The 19,036-nt window shown below is 42.0% G+C and overlaps 1 protein-coding gene across 11 annotated transcripts in view; it reads right to left on the bottom strand.

Annotated features, from left to right (window-relative positions):
- SLC9A9 (solute carrier family 9 member A9) overlaps positions 1 to 19,036 on the bottom strand; it is a 655,912-nt gene that overhangs the window by 113,195 nt on the left and 523,681 nt on the right. For 10 of the 11 annotated variants that reach the window (XM_072792384.1, XM_072792386.1, XM_072792387.1 and 7 more), the window contains one exon: positions 2,443 to 2,498. In XM_072792384.1, the coding sequence (XP_072648485.1) occupies positions 2,443 to 2,498 (56 nt within the window). The remainder of the gene's footprint in view (positions 1 to 2,442; positions 2,499 to 19,036) is intronic. The other variant, XM_072792389.1, reaches the window with a different exon arrangement.

Here is a 19,036-nt window from a genome sequence, read left to right as displayed (position 1 = left end):
TTGACACTGAAAATAGGAATTATTTCAAGGTCTGGGGGCAACCACATTCTGAAATATAGCCACCTTGGAGTGAAACATTGTTGTGGATAAGAACACTGCCTGGACACCTCTTAAAGACATTATTTTTAAGCAGCAACAGTTCAGTAGGAATGGTATGACTTATAAGATTAGTTAGCTAACATTTGTGTAGCTCTTTATGTGTCCTGTACGGGAAGCCCCAAGTGAGAAATTTCTTGTAAAACAGTGGGCTGTGGAGTTTTGTACCACTTGAGAGTATGATTTTTCCCTCTAATGATAATAATTTAATATATTGTTCATTCATTTTTCTTCCTTTCCCCTTTGGCTACCAAAGCTTACTTGTGGTTTGACTAAGCAAGCACATAGGACCTTATGATTTACTTATTCATGATTCTTTATACTCCTCTGGTTTTGACTTTTTGCTCCGACTAATATTATTTATTGAATTTGAAAATCTCTCAAAATATTATACTATTATTTTAGTATATGTGTTCACTGCCCTAAAGAGGTGGGTTTAACTAAATTAATTAAGTTACATAGTTTTCATAAATATAATTTCACTTGATTGTCATACCAACCTGAGGAAGTAAACATTATTATTGTCCACATTTTACAGATAGGGAAACTGAGACCCAAAGACATAAAAAAATCTGTCCAAGATCCAAATACAGTGTAGTTTTCACTGTACCTGGTTGCACTGTCTCATTTCTCTAACAGAAAAATACACCAAGGAGTTATTAATAAATTAACTAACAATCCTGTAAATGAGCTAAAGTGAAATGTTTAAATTGTAAAAGGAAGGAGTTAAGCTGGTAGGTCATCTCCCCCCAAAATTATTTTTTTAAAGATTTTATTTATTTACTCACAAGAGACACACACAGAGAGGCAGAGACACAGGCAGAGGGAGAAGCAGGCTCCTCACAGAGAGCCTGATGCAGAACTCGATCCCAGGACCCCAGGATCATGACCTGAGCCGAAAGCAGATGCTCAACCACCGAGCCACCCAGGCGCCCAGACTTCACAATAATTATATGTGATTTCAAAATATAGGCAGCTAGAGAAAGACGGAGAATTTTCTTTGATGAATTTTCTTATTCTATCTCTTTTCTTTTAAAGAAAAAGAAGAGAAAGATAGAATTTAGATAAAAGTTTTGCTTGAAGGTAGGAGAATGGATTAGTTGGCCTATATGAGATGAAAATGCTTTTCAAAAATCAGCCACCACCAGACCTTACTAACTACTCATTACAGCCCACTCGTATAGGGAGATGGGCTTTGATCTCCTTCCTAAGGTCACACAGAGCTGGCCCCAATCCCAATGTGCTGGCACCCCTGCTGTGCTCACTCCTGCAGTTAGGTGTGTTTCCTGGGATACGAGTCTGTGAAAACAAGCATTGGCCTGGCCTTGAAACACATGCTACAAAAAAAATTTCAAAGTACAATAAGCCAGGATCATCACCAACTTAATTTTTCAGCCCTTTTTTATAGAGCACAGGATCATTCCTTCTTTATGTCTATGTAAACCAGGAAGGTAGCAGCATTTTGTTCAGCAGCACTAACCAGCTGTGCCTTGCTGATGGCATGATAGACAAAAAAAAAAAAAAAAAAAAAAAAAAAATCACAAAACGAGAGACGGATCCTCTTCAAATCCAGGTATGATCATAACATGAGTCATTAAGCAACATCACTTATTTATGACATTATTCTATCGTGTCTATCGGATTACGACTTCAACAAAAGGGGCAACATTTCCACACAATTGTTTAAGTACTGAGTTAAAAATGGCTGATGCAAAATTGCCAGTGGCAGATTCTACTGGGATGTCAGGTTCCAGTTCAGAGTTAGGACAATACACTTCCTGCACTCGAGGGAACAGCACATTGTTCGGAGCAGATTTCCCTAAGGATTTTCAGGTCGCTGCAGATAATGGTTGCTCAGCTCAGTGAGGAATGGATCACCTAGACAGTTTTGCTGTGCTTTTGCAAATTTTCAATGTTTCAATAGTTCTATACACCTAGACGCGATTAATGAGGAGCCATGTGGGAGAAAGAGGTCCATTTGTTGTGTGCCCAACATGCATTGGACATGCATTGACTACATTTCCCTGGGATTACCTAGTCAGCAGGGATTTGAACTCCACACTACCTCATTCCCGGATCCATGCTCTTGCTTCTACGCTGTAGAGTTTCCAGCTTCCTGTTGCCTCAGAGAGGGCGCGGGGCATGCTAGTTCTAAGCATTCTAAAGGTGATACAAGGGTTATTGATGTCCTGAATTCCCAGGTATTTTATAGTCCTTGAATGTGTTTTATCAGTGGATGCAACCCCTTCCAGGTTGAGCCCCTTGGCCACATGCTGGACAAGCATGGACCATTCCACGGGACAGAGCATTTCGTATCTCTATACTCTATGAATCGACTTCTTTGACTTGCCTGGTGTGAGGTGGGTGCCTCCTTCAGCTCTTCTTCTAGCTCCACACCAACTCTGTTAAAGAAATCAGAAAGCTGGTTAAGGGCCTTGCTGTAGATACACGAGACAGTTTTGGGTGGCCGGACACCTGAACCAAATATGGTACAAATCAGAGGAAAAGTTTGACAGAAAACCATCCTGCCTCTCCCTGAATCCAAAGAACCTCAAATGGATTTATGTCAGAATGAGAACTTGTACAGCTGGGCCTTAGCACTGCCAGTGAGACTGAGTACCACCAGCTGTTCCTCACTGCTGTCTCCAGATTAGAGCAGGAGCCTGAGAACCTGGGATAGGAGCCCTCAAAAAAACAGACCTCCATGGAAAATAGAGATCATGCTAACCTCGTAGAACTCGCTGACCAAACTGCTCTGGGAATGTGGGGGCTCGAGATGGAGCCTCCTGGAGGCAAAAGAAACCCCACTCTTTTGTCCAGATGCTCACTGAGGCTGCCCAGTCGAGACGATCCAGGTTTGCAGGGCCTCAGGCTTAAACAATTTGGGGAGGGGGCCTCTCTTTAAGAGAATTAATACAAAAATACATCTATAAAATTAGGTTTGGAAGTGACTCTTGAGAAAGGAAAAAATAAATTACAAAACGTTTCCTTATTAAAAAAATCCGGCAAATGCAGCAGACATCTCCAAATCCATAAAATAAATAATATTCAGATTCATTAACTGCCTGGCATACTTCTAAAATAACTTTTTCCTCTGTAAGTTTTGCCTGTATACTTTGATGCTTCCTTTATGTGGCAATGATTTTGTACAAGAGAGAATAGGAAGATAAGGTAACCTTTTCTCTAGCAAGATCGATCACAATTATTGATGATTGGGAGGCACTAAAGCATGCCTCCTTACCAGACATGCTCGCTGTGTGCAGTGCTGCTTGAGGTTAATGCCCTGCAAACACAAGATTCCTGATACACTTCATGTCACACGAGTCCCATGTACAAAGCGCAGTGTGCTTAGCAGTGTGCATAATGCATCACTGAATATATTCTTGATTTCTGCCTCTGATAGGGCACCAATGAGAATGGAATCCACCACTCGGAATCTTACACATCTCGTGATTAGAAGAATTTCCCCCAGACTAGCTTTAGGCTCAGTGCATTTCAAGCCTTGTTTTTCTAACACTGCCCACAGACGTCTGAAGCCTGGTGCCGTAGGACACATCCACCTTTGTTTCAGCCTTGTGGCACTATTCTTGTGAGTCCTCCCTGCACTGGGATGGCCAGCCACGACTTGCCCACGCACAGAAGTGACTGCGGACCACACACACTTATCCTACTAAATATAAACTAAATGCATTCCCAGCTCAGCTTCCCTGTAGTCAGATCCCCCAAATGCCCACTCCAGGGCCACTTGACCAGGGGAGAGGTACAACTGAGGGGAAACAGTAGTGGAAAGAAACTGTCATCAAACCCAACTGTGGTTAAAATATATTCCTTCTGCAGATCTTGCAAAAACACAGGACCATGGGATCACGATGCTGGGTCTCTTCCCACGGCCTCGAAAGGGCCAGAGCAATTGAGGGGCCTGAAGCTTGAATTTCCTCCGCTCCAGAGTGGGCCTCTGACTGTTGTGGGGGTAGGCTGGGGGGACTGGAGGGGGCGGGGCGGGGAGGCACAGCTCAGAACCTCAGACACCTGGCTCAAGCTCTCCAGAGCCTTTCCTGTGAACACTGCAGTTCCTAGAGCTTTAGGGTCTTCCCTTTAACTCCCCCGAAAAGACTTCTTTGGTCCCCTTGCAGTCCTGTTCTCCAGGTGGGGGAGGGGAAAGCAGGGTCAGAAGCCACCAGTTGGCAGACTGCTGGCCTGTGAAAGGAAAGTGGTGCAGAGACAGCTTGTTTAAAATACCTCCGATACTTCAAAAATCAGTGTCTTCTGGGCATGAATAGCCTCTTCTTTCTAACCCAGGGAGTGAAATGGGTAGCTATTTATTGTATGTGGAACTGAGAAGAGCCTCTGGTGGGGACTCACTTTTGATTTTCTCTGAGTAGAAAGAGCCATTTGATCTATTTGAAGTCAGAGAGAGAGAAGGAAGGTGGGAGGGAAAGGGGTCAGGGGGGAGAGAGAAGGAGGGGTGAGGAGAGAGACAAAGGGAGAGGGGAGAGTCACCCTGTGGCCTCATGGATAAGGCATTGGCCTCCTAAAGTGAGAAGGGAGGAAGGAGAGGGCAGGGGAGGGGGGAGAGAGAAGTCCAGGAGGAGCCCAGCAGGCCAAGGGGCACCGAGGGTGGAAGGCTAGAGGAGGAGGGAGAGGGAGGACGTGAGGGAGGGGTAGGGGAGAGAGAGTGGAGGGCGGGTTCAGGCCCAGCCTCCCAAGGCGGGTCCAGGCCGTGACTGTGAACAGTGAGGCACGAGTGTGGGGACACCCTGGCCCTCTCTCTCATGAGGCTGGGTCATGTTCAAGGCTCTGCGGGGCCTGAGCTCCGTGGCTGATGCTGGGAGCCTCCAGGAGCCTTTATTTCTCCATAAGCCCAGATCCCCCATCTCCCGTGCCCTTCCCCAGAGGGCTCCCTGGCACCTGTTGAGCTGTGAATGGAACCCCGGGGCCTTCCTGCTGCTGCATCTGTTTAGGGCCTCTTTCAGGTTCCCTGTCTAGAGAACCGGAAAGAACAGAAAATCGAATTTCACAAGAAACCCCATATTGAAGGTTTGAGGCAGTACTGAGGTTTTCCGCGAAAATTTGAGTTTTCCTTTCCAGCAGCAATCAAAGCAGACATTTCTAGTTTCAATTATTCCAGCAGCCAGATGGAGCTGAGGAATGATGGCAGTGGATTAAGTTCTTCAGTTTTATGGGGGACTCGGTGAAGAGCCCCGCAGAGGCCTGAGAAATGCTGTTCTACTGGGAGCAAGAACAATGCCTCCTCCCTGCTCCCGTTTCATGGAAGGTCAGGGTCTGCTCCTGGGACCGGCCCCGTAGCCCTTCTTGGCTTGGAGCAGACTAAGCATCTCGAGTGGCTTGAGGAAAGAGAAACTCCGTAGAAGTTACTTCCCTCCTGGGGCAGCTGGGGTGAGCAGAGCACATGTGGTTCCTGCCCTCACAGAGCATGCAGTTTGGCAGATTGAATTAGAAAAACCTAAAACATTTACTGTCATAAGAACAATGCCTTCTTTTACTTGTGATTTTTAGCTCCTTTTGATAAAAATCTTGCTAAATTATATTACCTGGCTCCTTGCCTCCTTAAACAGGGAGTGATGGGGATACTCAGATCTTTACTGGAGGTCTCAGCATCACCACTGGCCCCATAAAGTCTAACACTCGCTGTGTTACAATGATTTCCAAGTGCTATATGAACCTCTTTATGCCCACGTTAAATGGTCCCTGGCTACTGTTCTTTCTCTTTTTAAAATTCTTATCATCTGCCAGTTAGATTGCTCTGATTTCCTGCCTGCAACCGTACATTCGCAGATGAGCTCTGTGCTCCCTCCTACCTTTTAATTCAGCACAGAACTGATTACCTGATGGTCAAATTTAATACATTTTTTCAAGTTTATAATACACAGACATAGACACAGACACAGTAAAACAATAAAATTGAAACATTATAGAAGTTCTTACAAGTAAAACACAGTTGTTGTCTGCCCTACTCTCTGCCCTACTTCCCCAGACTAACTCCCCATTGCTTCCGAGGGCAATTTTCTACCTTTTCTCTATTGTGGCGTATAAACTGACATCAGCATGCCTGGCACCTTCACACAGCATCCCCAGGGTTAAGCAAACATGCCAGCTGCCTCTGTACCTCTTATTCTTCTGTTCAAGAAAGCAAGTCAGAGTGTGAAAGTGGCATTCTCTTAGGGTTAACCTTGAATCCACTCACTCTTAGGTATGAAAGATCATTTACACACTATGGGTTTTGAGAGATGAATGGAAAGAAGACACGATGTCACAAAGCTTGTGGTGCCATGTGTGTTCGCAGCGGCTCCCCAGGTAAGAGATCACAGGTGTATGGGATGAAGTCCAACCTCCTTAGTGATATCCAAGGCTCTTTTGCACTGTTTAACTGGTGTTAAGCTACCCTTTCTGTTCATCTGATCTGGACACCGCGCCCCAGGGTGCTAACTGGACCTGTCTTTATTTCCGAGCCCTATTACTCAATAGGATCCTGGAGCTGTAGCCCTACCCAGATCTGCCAATGCCTCTCCCATTGACTGAATCCTCTCCCTCCAAACTCCAGCATGGCCACCATTGGGCATCTCTGGTGCACCACCTCCTTTCCTGAACTTTCCACTACTGTCCCTCCCCTTCTGATCACCACCATGGACCATCCATCTTATTGCCCTATATTGGTTTGGATCCCCCATCACATAATGTTTTTGCTGACTTGGACTCTAAGTAGCTGTATATCTCCAACTCTGTTTTCTGTTCCCAGACCAAACCCATTCTCTGGCACCTGTGATCACCTTGCTCTGACTATGGCAACTCTGGCCCAACCTGTGTTCACCTGTCTGGTTATATGCAGCCATACAGGCCAAGCCAGTGCTCATCATGATATACTGGCCCTAGCTGGAAACCCAGGACTCACAACTACCCTATGGTTATTGAAGTATCAGTGAAACACAGCTCTTCAGAGCCTCTCACTGCCGTGTGATCTGCATCACTCACTGTGCTCCATTTTCCTCATTAGCACAATGGCCATAATAACAGAACATGCTCCCCAGGGTTCTGGTAAAGGTTATATGGGAAAATACTTATAAAAGTGGTTAGCTTAGGACCTGGTACCTAGTAAGCTCTCAAGAAATGTTAGCAGCCATTGTCCCTGTTATTATTTTTATTATTATCAGTACTTAAAAAGATTCGTTGGGGCCAATGCTCACTACCATGCTCACTGGTAACTAATTTCAAGATCAGCCCTCCTAGTCCCCAGCTGTGCAATGGACTACCCTTGAAAGTATAGAAATACCTACAGTTAAGCACAGTGAGTGGCCAGTGCACATCAGGGATTTCATAGTAAAGCATCATTTCTATTTAAGGAGAGCCAAATTTCCCAGATTGGAATTTATTACAAACTTCCTGGCAGGCTGGTGGAGTAAGAGGGCAATGAAAAAGGAAAGGAAGGTGTCTGAAGACCAAGAGCAAGAGAAGGGTATGGGTGGAGCTGAGCAGAAAAACTGGAGAGAGACGGAAGGTGAAAAGGAAGCACCAGGTGGTTATAGAGAGAGGTGCACGTGGTAGGGAAAGAATTGCAAAGGTGCCTGCAGCTTTAGAAAGGGGAAGCCAGGGGTGGATGGATGGACAATCACACAGCCCCCAAAACATTTATCAAAATACAGAGAGATGAAGAACCAGAAAGAGATTAAAAAGCAACTAGAAAGACTGGTTAAAATTTTATACAATGTTTTGCATTCCTGATGTACCTTTTAATTTTAAGCGAGTCGAGTGCTGCCTCTATGGTATTCAAATGAAAATGAAAGTGAGCTTCGCAGATATTCCCAGCTGTGCTCTCAAACATCTCACTCCGGGTTCCTCATTTACAATGAGCATCCAGCTCCATTTTCAGAGCAAAACACATCTCTGTGCTACCATAATGCACTTCCCCTCCTATCTCTCCTCCATTCTTTGGTGAGTTTTATTAGACATATTGAAATCTCAGGATGCTCCCATATCCAGTCATGGCCGAAAAGAATGCTCCAGAGTTGGGTTTTTCTTGGAGGGGAAGCAAGAGGAGTAACTAACAAAAGGCTCACTTTTCCCATTAAAGTCAACAAAATCCATTCTGATCCTTATCATTTAGCACCTCCAGAAAAGCAATGAAATATTTCTAGGGCTTAGTCTTATTGTGTGAATCCCAATAGTCCTAGGTGCAATTTTGGTTCTTTGAGCCCCTGCTGACAGGGGCTGGGTGGTGGGGGAGGAGAAACCATTTTCTCTAAGAATTGTGTTTGACTGCTAAGCATAAAAAAATGACATTTTCAATAAGGGAAAAGTGACTGGATATTAAGCACATAAATATTGCAGGACAAAGGAAGAGTGTGCAAGACACCTCCAGAGAGACGTTTGGGGACTAGCATGTAGGTATGAGAACATCACACAGGGGCCGAAATCTGGTGCTTCATCACCTCCATCCCATCTCACTTGAGTAAATAACTAGTGGAGCTTGAGTATGACCAAAATTAGTTTAATTAATCATTCAAACATTTTAAATTTGTTTTGAGGAAATAAGAACACGAACTAAAGTACACAAAGAAACTCATCTCGCTTCATTCCATTATTTCTTTTTTTTTTTTTAAGATTTATTTATTTATTTATGATAGAGATAGACACACACAGAGAGGCAGAGACACAGGAGGAGGGAGAAGCAGGCTCCATGCACCGGGAGCCCGATGTGGGACTCGATCCCAGGACTCCAGGATCACACCCTGGGCCAAAGGCAAGCGCTAAACCGCTAAGCCACCCAGGGATCCCCCATTCCATTATTTCAATGTGGCACAATAGTTAAGAGTTGGGACCATGGAGCCAGGCTGTGTGAGTTCAAATCTCATTTCTATCAGTTACAGGATTTGTCACCTTGGGACAAATTACTTAAACCTGTTTTCTCAGAAATGAATGGGGATAAGAAGTGTGTATGTATATATATGTATATATATAAATATATATATATATATAAATACACATTATGGGCTAATATAAGGATAAAATAAGTTTATACATATAAAGTGTATAAAATATTGGCTGCCACCTCCAAAGCTCTCATGAAACATTTGCTGATGTTCTTATTGTTCTTGTTATTGTTAGGAAAAATTTGATATACCCTGCACTGGTAATATGGTAAATACAATATAGGTTAAAGCCAAGAATAGATTTTTCTATAAATGACATATGCCAGGATCTAAAGGTCAAGGACAGGATTCCTGTCCTCAATGGCCCAAGGTCTAATAGGGAGACAGGCATTGGAAACAAAGAGCTATGGTATGGTGAGATCAGCTTGGTACGCAGAGTTATTTGAGCGCACCAACGAATAGCCCACCCAAGATGGGTAGAGAGGTTGGGTACATTTCACAAAGGAGTAGGATATTGAAGAGTGAGTGTTGTGGAAGTGCCTGACATTGAGGTTTTTGATTGGTAGTGCAAGTGCCTGACATTAAGCTTTTGTTTGCTGAGGCATCCATTTCAAAATATATCCATCCTGAATAAACATATTGCCAGCTGTATGATACAGCTACGAGCTAAACAACCAGACAAGGAATTAAGCTGTCCCATTCATAAAGTTTCCCCTTTCAGAAAGCCCTGGGTAACCTAGATGACTGAGCACTTGAGTGATCCCACTTCTGATTTCCCATGGCCTAGTTCTTGCTCTTGTGCTTTACATTAGTCATTGAAGAGTGAAAAAGTGAAAACCTAGATACTCCACATTGGACCCTTATAAAGGCAGAACCCCAGGTTCTGCTCCTTCTCTCTCTCTGCCCACAACCTTGCTGCATGGCCTCAGCATATTGAGTATGCCCTCCAGGATGTGTAAGTAATAAATCTTATTCCTCAAAGTTCCCTGATGCTTTTTTTTTTTTAAGATTTTATTTATTTATTCATGAGAGACAGAGAAAGAGAGAGGAAGAGACATAGGCAGAGGGAGAAGCAGGCTCCATGCAGGGAGCCCGACATGGGACTCGATCCCAGGTCTCCAGGATCACACCCTGGGCCAAGGGCAGGCGCTAAACTGCTGAGCCACCCAGGCGTCCCAGTTTCCTGATGCTTTTTGCTGAAGTGCGGGCATCTTGAAATCATGATGAAAATCACAAGGGCTGGTTCAGGCACAACATTGGCCCGGGTGGAGAAAATGTCTGTGGGATCTCTGTATGAGTAATACAACCAGGTGTGTGCTTCAGGCATTCCTAGCCCACAACATCACTATCAATAGACTTGAGCCATCACAGCAGAGGTTAATGGTGAGTGAAAAGGAGTGTGGGAGAGGGCACTGCTGGCTGAGGGCACAGCATGGGCAAAAGCCCACCCATAGAAGTTTAAAAAGTACCAAGGAGGTTTAAGGCATGGTAAATAGCACTGTGTGGCTAGACTGTGAAGGTTCAAGCATGGTGAAGTAGGCAGTTAATTTGAGTGAGAACGGAAAGTAACTTGAGGAAAAATTATAAAGGGCCTTGAATGCTATGCTTAGGAAAAGTTTCTTTCTTTCTTTCTTCTTTCTTTTCTTTTCTTTCTTTTTTTTCTTTTTTTTTTTTTTTTTGCTTTTTTTTGTTTTTTTGTTTCCTGCAGGTAGTAGGAGTTGAAATAATTAGATTTATGTTCTAGAAAAATCACTGGTAGCAAAATTGTGATATTAAGCAACTGGAAGCATGGGCGCCTGCATGGCTCAGTAGGTTAAGCATCTGCCCTCGGCTAAGGTTATGATCTTATTGGGATGGGACCCTGAATCAAGCTCCCTGCTGCGGGGAGTCTGCTTCTCCCTCTGCCCCTCCCTCCTGCCTGCTTGTGTGTGTACTTTCTCTCTCTCTCAAATAAATAAATAAATAAATAAATAAATAAATAAATAAATATTTTTTTTTTTTAAAGAAAGAAACTGGACGCATGAAGGTCATCTAGTAGTAGACTATTGTGATAGGCTGCCCAAGAGTCCATTTGAGCCTAATGGAAGATAGAGTTGGTAAAGAAGAGATGGATCTGAGGCATGTATATTTAGAGGGGTGGTGGTGGCACGTGCCAAACTGACCGTGAAGTGAAGGAGAGGAAAGTGCTGAAATGTTTCTGAGTTTCCACTCAGGATACCAGAACCGTTCACCCCTGCCATTAACCATATTATAGGAGAAGTATGTGTGGGAATTTCTCCTGAGGTATATATCCTGTTAGAAAAATGAAACAAGCTCAGGGTCAGTGGGGTCTGAGCATATCTATTGTGAGTGATGCAAGGTTAGCTCTACACATTCTTATTAGCTCCAGAAAAATAGCCTCTCCTCCCCTTCAGAGTTTTGGCTACTTGCTGTCTGGAGTGGAGGTTGAGATCAAACAGTAAAGTCTAAGGAATAAAGGAGGTATAATGGATGTTTCAAGGTCAAGATCAGTGGACTGGGAATGTTAATGGAAGCTAGAGAAGGGGGTGTCATGCTTGGTATTTGAAGACAGTTTGGGCTTCTTATTTACAGAGAGACTGGTAGGAAAGAGGCTCAGGAGAGTAATTTTTCATAACCTTGGAAAGAGGTGAACATTTTCTGAACGAATGTAGTAGCAATAGATGCAGAAAATTTTGGTTTGGACTAATATGCACTACATGGGACAGAACCATGTGGGAGATACCCAAATGTAGTCAGCGTGGGCTCAGTATCAGGGAAAATAACAGCCCCCCATTTCTTTCTTGCTTTCAGGCAAAAGATGATTATATCAGAGGTGTGATAGTGAGTGTCTTGGTCAGCAACTGGGTAGGTGATTTTATACTTGTATCAGAAGACTGGTTTTAGAGCACAAGGTTACTGTGTACTGAGAGGCAACCCTGATTTTAAATTTGGGAAGTGATAGGGTGACATATGTGCCAGTGAAGTGAAGAAAGAAAAGAATGTCCTACAATGTGGGGACATGAAGCATGTGAGATGACTGCGAACTCCCATAGAAGAGTAAGACACAAGTCTGGGGATGCTGCTGAGAGCAGAGCTGCCACTCTGGGTTTCCACAAGTGCATGGACACACTGTCATCTGTTGGTTTCCTGATTGGTTTCCTAGGTTACACTTTCCCATATGTGGGACATGTCTGATTACCAGATTGAAACCGGCTGGATCAAGGTTCATGTGATATTCCTGTCCTTGTGTCCAATGGCTGCCCACATTTCTTTTTTTTTCTCCTAGAGATAATGGGTGGGTCATCATCATGCTGACCTGAGTAAAGAAGGGTCTGGTTTCTAACCTGTGCTTACACAGTTTACTGAACATACCAGCTAACAGCTAATAAGAGCTACATAGCATAATCATCAGGAGTTAGTCACCCTGACCAGCTAGTCCCATCATTTATGTGTGTGACCGCTGCCAAGAGGCTGTGCCTCAATATCCTTTTTAATAAAATGGAATATGAATAGTAACTATTCCAGGAGTGACTGTGAGATAATGCATTCAAGGGGCTCAGCACAGGGCTTCACCTAGAAAGTGCTTAGAGGTGGTAGCTGCTATTCTTGCTAAGGTGGTTGTTGATGTTGTCTTTGCTACGTAGGCCTTTTGAATGAAGATTTAGCTGTGAATATCTCCAGCATGAGAGTTATGTCTTAGGGGCACCGGGTGGCTCGGACAGTTAAGCATCTGACTCTTGGTTTTGGCTCAGGTCATGATCTCAGAGTTGTGGGATCAAGCCACACATTGGGCTCTGCACTCAGTGTGGAGTCTGCTGGAGATTTTCTCACCCCATCTTTGCCCCTTCCCTGGCTCGCACACATGCTCTCTCTCTCAATAAATAAATACAATCTTGAAAAAAAAAAGAGTTTTGATCTTTTCCTCAACTGATCTTAAAGTAGGCTTTCCTTGTGAGTCTGGCTCCATTGAAGGCTTATTTACAGTGTAAGGAGTAATTAGAGTAGGTGTGCTTTGGATGTGTAGATGAGCCTTGGGGCTAGTGTTTACAATGTCTGACAATTTAGAAATACATCCAGGAACATATAAGTAGATGGAAAACATGTTCTTTGAAAAATAAACACCAATAAACAAGTACATGTCACAGACACAAATACAGATCTACATCCTGTTCTTTAAGTTTGGCAAGATTTCCTCTGAATTTGGAGGACTTAGTTCTGCCAAGATGTAAGCTAATTTCAGGCTGCAGAATACAGTCAATCAGAAACTGGATTGAGACTGAATACTTAGACTAATTTGTTTTGACCTAAGCCATAAGCACACTACATCCTTTGGTGGGAAGATAGATGCAATAGCTTATCAAGTTACTGGGACTTTCTTCCCTAAGGCTTCACTCAGGGTGCCCTACTTGGGCAATTAGGGATTTATCAGAGCCAAGTGCATATTCCCCAGAAAAACTATCCTTTCAAGTGGATTAGCTTGTTTAAATTCTAGTGTGTTTCTGTGTGGGGCATCTTCTTAATGTCAAACTGAAGATGTTGTATGAGAAAAAAGGAGACAACTTATTACTGAATATAAGGTTGTTGTAGGAGTCTGCTTTCTATGTTGGTATGAAACTAAAAGTGGTTGAAAATAAATCCCAAACTGTCAGAGGTCTGAATGAGAAGTGGAAAACTTAAAACCTAGAAACCATGATGGTTATTTCATAGTCAAACAGGCTCATATGGCAGTATCAAAAGTGCATCTCCTCTCACTCCAAACCATCCCCAGCTATTAAGAACTCCTGGTGTAATTGTGGCCTAATCCCAGCTCTCCCTTAAAGACCATGCTTGGTGTACAATGTGGATTTGAAGTGTCATCTCAGGGCAAGTCTTTATATTGTTATTCTTTGATGTGCTCAGGCTTCAGTGGGAAGGAGCCTGGATGGGAATGTGTTCTCTGGATACGAGGAACATATTTTCTGTATAAGAAATCATCTACCAAAATCAAGAATGAACTTCAACAATGAAGGGAAATAAATAGAACATACATTTAGGGAAGCATAAAATTCTTTATGCAATAATGCAGGAGAAAAGGTGACTCAGTCAAAGGAAATGATGACCAGGAGACATTTATGTGAGATGGTGTCCTGAAAGTAATCAAGGGGAGAACAACAAAACTTTGCAAAGCTGATGGACATTTACCTACAGCACAAATGATGAAAAAGGTCAATTCCAATGGTTGGTTCTGACCTCTTCGTCCCCAAATGATTTTACTTGTTAGTAGGGCAGGTGATTTACAAGAGGTTTTGAGAAAGCTACCTACCCAAATCATGACCTTTTATAATTTCTAATCCTAAATTTTCTTAGCATGAGCTAAAGCTCTTCATTCCTCATTGAGGACTAGACATAAAGGCAAAAACTTGGGAGAGGTAATATTAGGGCTTGTATGCACCCAAGGTACAAGCCAGTGGATCAAATGGACTCCTGAGGAATAAAATGGAAATAGGTGAGAACAAATCCCAAGGGCAAAAGGACACCAGGTTTTGAGAGCGGGCACTGAAGTAAGGGAGGCGGAGGATAAAAAGCTAGTTGGAGCTGTAAAAGTATAACAGTAGCAGCTAACGTCTATTGAGTGCTTATGGAGTGCTAGAACGTGCACTAGGTAATATTTGTGTATCACCTAAAGCATATGGAGGTTGGGAAGAAGATCTGAAGTTATCATTGTAACACTATACATTTTTGTAATTAAAAATAAAAAAGAAAGATTTATAATCCATTTCTATAAGTTAGCCATTAAAAAACCCTTGCAACTGGGTTCTGCAATAGTTTTTCATCAGTAAATCGTTCGCTTCTGGCTATCACCAACATCCTAGAGATGGTAGACAATTACTAATTATGTATACTTAAAACATGAAAAAGTAGCCAAGGAATATTGTTTCACCAACACTAATACATCACTGAAATAGAAATTAAAATAGCTTTGAGATAAATAATAGTTACCAAAATCATTTTAGCTCACATTTGGAAGTAGATTATTGTCTATAACCTCCACAAACAACTGGAATCTCACTCTCCTTTGGGATACTTACCACTTTGGAAGGCCATGTGATGCTTTTAATAATTACTATCCAGCTTTGTGATACACCCCTACTACCTTTTTCAATAAAAACACTTTTTGCTTATTCCAAGAAAAATTAAATCAGAAATACTAGTCTTAATATTGCATTATCTTGCTTTTCTGCTAAACATGAATAAATATCTTAATTTTAAAAGGGAAATTGACAGGTAGAGATAATGGGTAAGCTAGGAAGCTGCTATTGCATGACTCATCAAAAGAGAGGAAAATAATTTGTTTCTTGCTGAGAGGGATTAAAGTAAATCACTAGAAAAATAATGTTTTTCTCTGACCAAACCAGCTGCTATTACGATGAGGCTGAGGCACAGGCTTGCATTTAGGGCTGTGTTGAAATGAAATTAAATGTTTAAGCTTTAAAAAGTAAAAGAATTCATGGTTACTGCTAGAATTATATTGAAAAACTGCACTTTGATTTCACAGTTAAAGGGTTAAAATCAGGGATGTGAGACAAGAATTAGTGAAAATGCCATTGGGAAGAAGTTGTCTTAGAGCAGATAAAAAAGGGGAAGACGAAAGGAATGGATAAAAATCTGCTATAAAACAGGTTTTCAAATTACCATGAAGATCGCAGAAAGTGCACAGCATGGGAACAGAATTAGCATCAATTTGGCAGAAAATGAAATAATGAGAGTTAAGTGAATGCTCATGGCAAATGCAACATTCAGGCTTTTTCAGTCTATCATTCCAGAAGATCATGATGACAGCTTAAACAACTATTGATATGAACTGATATTTTTCCTGACACCATACTACCTAAGCCCTAAAAGTATATACCGGCTAGGACAAGTGGACTCTTTCATTAATTCCCTTCTTTACTGACTTCTTTCATTCATTCATGAAATCCTGGTTGAAGATATACGATGACCATTATCACATGTTAGATATTTTGATAGATATAAAAATGTGTTAAACCAGATACATCCTCCAAGTACTTACGCTGAATTTCATTAAGTCAAAGGTGCCATCAATTACGAAGCACACTATCACTTTATGTATTTCTAAGAAGAAACATGCTGCTAATTATATTTCTGATACTATTCATTATAAGACACATCTTGACTTTAGAAATGTTAAGATGTGAAAAAATGTGCAGTTGGAATCAAAGACGCACCCACACAAAATAATCAAAATCCAGTGCTCGATAACAACACCAGACCATTAAGCACACCAGCCTCTGGACATATGAGTAGTATATTACCTGCCCCTTCCTTGGGGAAAAGTCTAAAGAGATATTTTAAATCTTTTATCAAAATGTTCTTGTAATGCTTGCAGATTAAAAGATAATACATTCCTGTTCTTAATTCTATGGCAAACAACTCTACGTTTCTAGGTGAAATCAGAGCTGGGACTAGGTGAGGTAAGCGAGGCACCCTCTCTCCATGGGCTACGCAAGTGCTGAGCATTTGTCAGATCCTGAGAGTGTAGATTTTTGCATCCTGAGTGCTAGGTTTGCCTCACTAACCCTAACTCTGACCTGGATGGAATAACCTCACAATTGTTTTTGTTGCCTCACAATTGTTTTCATTTGCAACTCGACTCTCCCCGTCTCCCCTACCCTGTTCTGGGCTCCAGGATGCTCCCTGATGTGGACTACACTGAATGCATTCTCTTGCCCTCTAACTTTGGATTGCTTCCGGCCTAAAAGAAGCAATGGCAGGATATTGGGAGGAGGGAAGAGAGAGGGAAGACAAGATATTTATACCTCAGGCTCCCTCCTTGCCAGGTCACCAAGGTTGTCTGTCTCCCTCTCCCAAAGCCTCAGCTTTGAATCGGGCAGCCTTTTTTTACACAGCAGCTGCTCTCCCTGGGTTCTGGTCAATACTTCTCTCTGCACTTTTGAGTAAAGAGTATTAACTACTTCCCATGGATTCTGACCCTGGGGTGCTGCACTATCCCTCATTGGTTTTCTAAAACCAGCCCCTATCTTTGTAAATATCCCCTTTATTAATTTTCTTTAAATGACTCAGTTTGGATGTGCTACTTGTTTCCTTCCTGCATATGGAAAGTTTCACATCCATAAGCATGCAGCTATAGAAAGGTCTCGCTTGAACTGGGAACTTTAAGTTTATAGGCATTTGAAATTTCTTAAGGAACTCCTGAATTTAATAAATCTTAAACAGAGCTTTGTTTCCAGCCTTAAAGTTACACTGGTGTTTTTGTTGTTGTTGTTTGTTTGTTTTTTACTGTCTCTCTAGGGAGCCTGAATATTCCTGCCCATTTGACTACGCTGTCCCAAGCCCTAGGCAGGATCAGGTTTTCACAGGGAATTTATATATAAGTTGTGGCGTCTGCCAGTTGCAGATGTGAGGAGTACGGATCATACCAGAAGACCTAAACAGGAGGAATGAAAGTGTTCCAGAGTAGAACCCACTTATTATGCCCAATGGCAACCATGCTTTATTAAATGCTCCAACTTAAACTACTGAACTCTGTAGAAATGTTAACCGTTCTCAGAAGTCTTCTAGAAACTGAAATTGTACCCTAGTGGAGTAGTAATAAGGTGGAGCTCACTAACTCAGGCTCAGCAGCCTGGATCCTGCTGACCTTCCTAACAGTGAGCTTGGTGGAAACAATTCACATCAGGCTCAGAACTACACGTGTAAGGGAACTCAGATCATGTCATCCTACCATATCACTTTAAAAATGAAAATGCTAAGATCCATAAAGATTCACTTGGTAGGGATTACTTGGCAGAAGGTATTAGGTAGTAAGTAACAGAAGCAAGACTTTAACCAATTTTTTTAAAGATTTTATTTATTTATTCATGAGAGACACACAGAGAGAGGTAGAGATACAGGGAGAGGGAGAAGCAGGCTCCCTGCAAGGAGCCTGATGTGGGACTAGATCCCAGGACCCTGGGATCATGACCTGAGCCAAAGGCAGATGCTCAACCACTGAGCCACCCAGGTGTCTAACTTTAACCAGTTTTTAGATTCAGGTTGTTTCCTTTCAACTTTGTATGCTGCCTACCTGAAGCAAACAAATGAATAAGCATGGGGAGATGATAAAACCTTTTAAATCACTTCAGTGAGAATGAACTTGCAGGAGAAGGAAAGATTAAAACATGGAAATTAGTAAAAGATGCCTATTCCCCAATTGTCAGCATATAACAGTACAGAGTGAATTTGAAATTTAAAAGCAAGATGGCTATAGTGTGGTGTGATGTGGTCTTTCTCAAATTCTGATCATTCACGTAGCACCTTTGTGAATTTTTACAGAACTGAAAGTCACGTGTACCATTATTTCTTCAGTATTTCTTTCTTTCTTCCATTTTGTCAGTTTTGCTTCATGTATTCTGGGGTTTTCTTCTTATCAACATATTTATAACTGTTATAGATTTCTGATGCATTGAGCCTTTTTATCATTATAAAAGGGTCTTTAGTAACATGTGTATGTCACAGTCCATTTTGTCGGCTATTGCTATACTATTCCAGTTTTTTTTTTTTTTTAAGATTTTATTTATTTATTCATGAGAGACACAGAGAGAGAGGTAGAGACACAGGCAGAGGGAGAAGCAGGCTCCATGCAGGGAGCCTGAGACGACCCGATCCCGGGTCTCCAGGATCACACCCTGGGCTGAAGGCGGCGCTAAACCCCTGAGACACTGGGCTGCCCCTCCAGTTCTCTTACAGTTACTGTTTTCAGGGTATATCTTTTTCTATCTTTTGCTTTTTAGCCTATTTGTATCTTTGAATCTAGTTGGATCTTTTTTTTTTTTTAATTTAGTCTGATAATCTCTGCCTTTTGATGACATTATTTACTTCACTCACATATAATGTTATTATTAATATAATCAGGTTTACTTCTGCCATTTTACTATTTTCCCTATGTCTCATATATTTTTTATTCTTCTGTTCTTCCTTTATTGCTTTCTTTGGTAGTAAATGGATAATTTTCTATGTTTTTTAAACATTTCTATAATGGCTTTTAAAATATATTT

This window comes from Canis lupus, chromosome 22, assembly GCF_048164855.1.
Source record: "Canis lupus baileyi chromosome 22, mCanLup2.hap1, whole genome shotgun sequence".
NCBI classification, from domain to species: Eukaryota; Metazoa; Chordata; class Mammalia; order Carnivora; family Canidae; genus Canis; species Canis lupus.
This window is presented reverse-complemented; position numbering and strand designations above follow the sequence as displayed.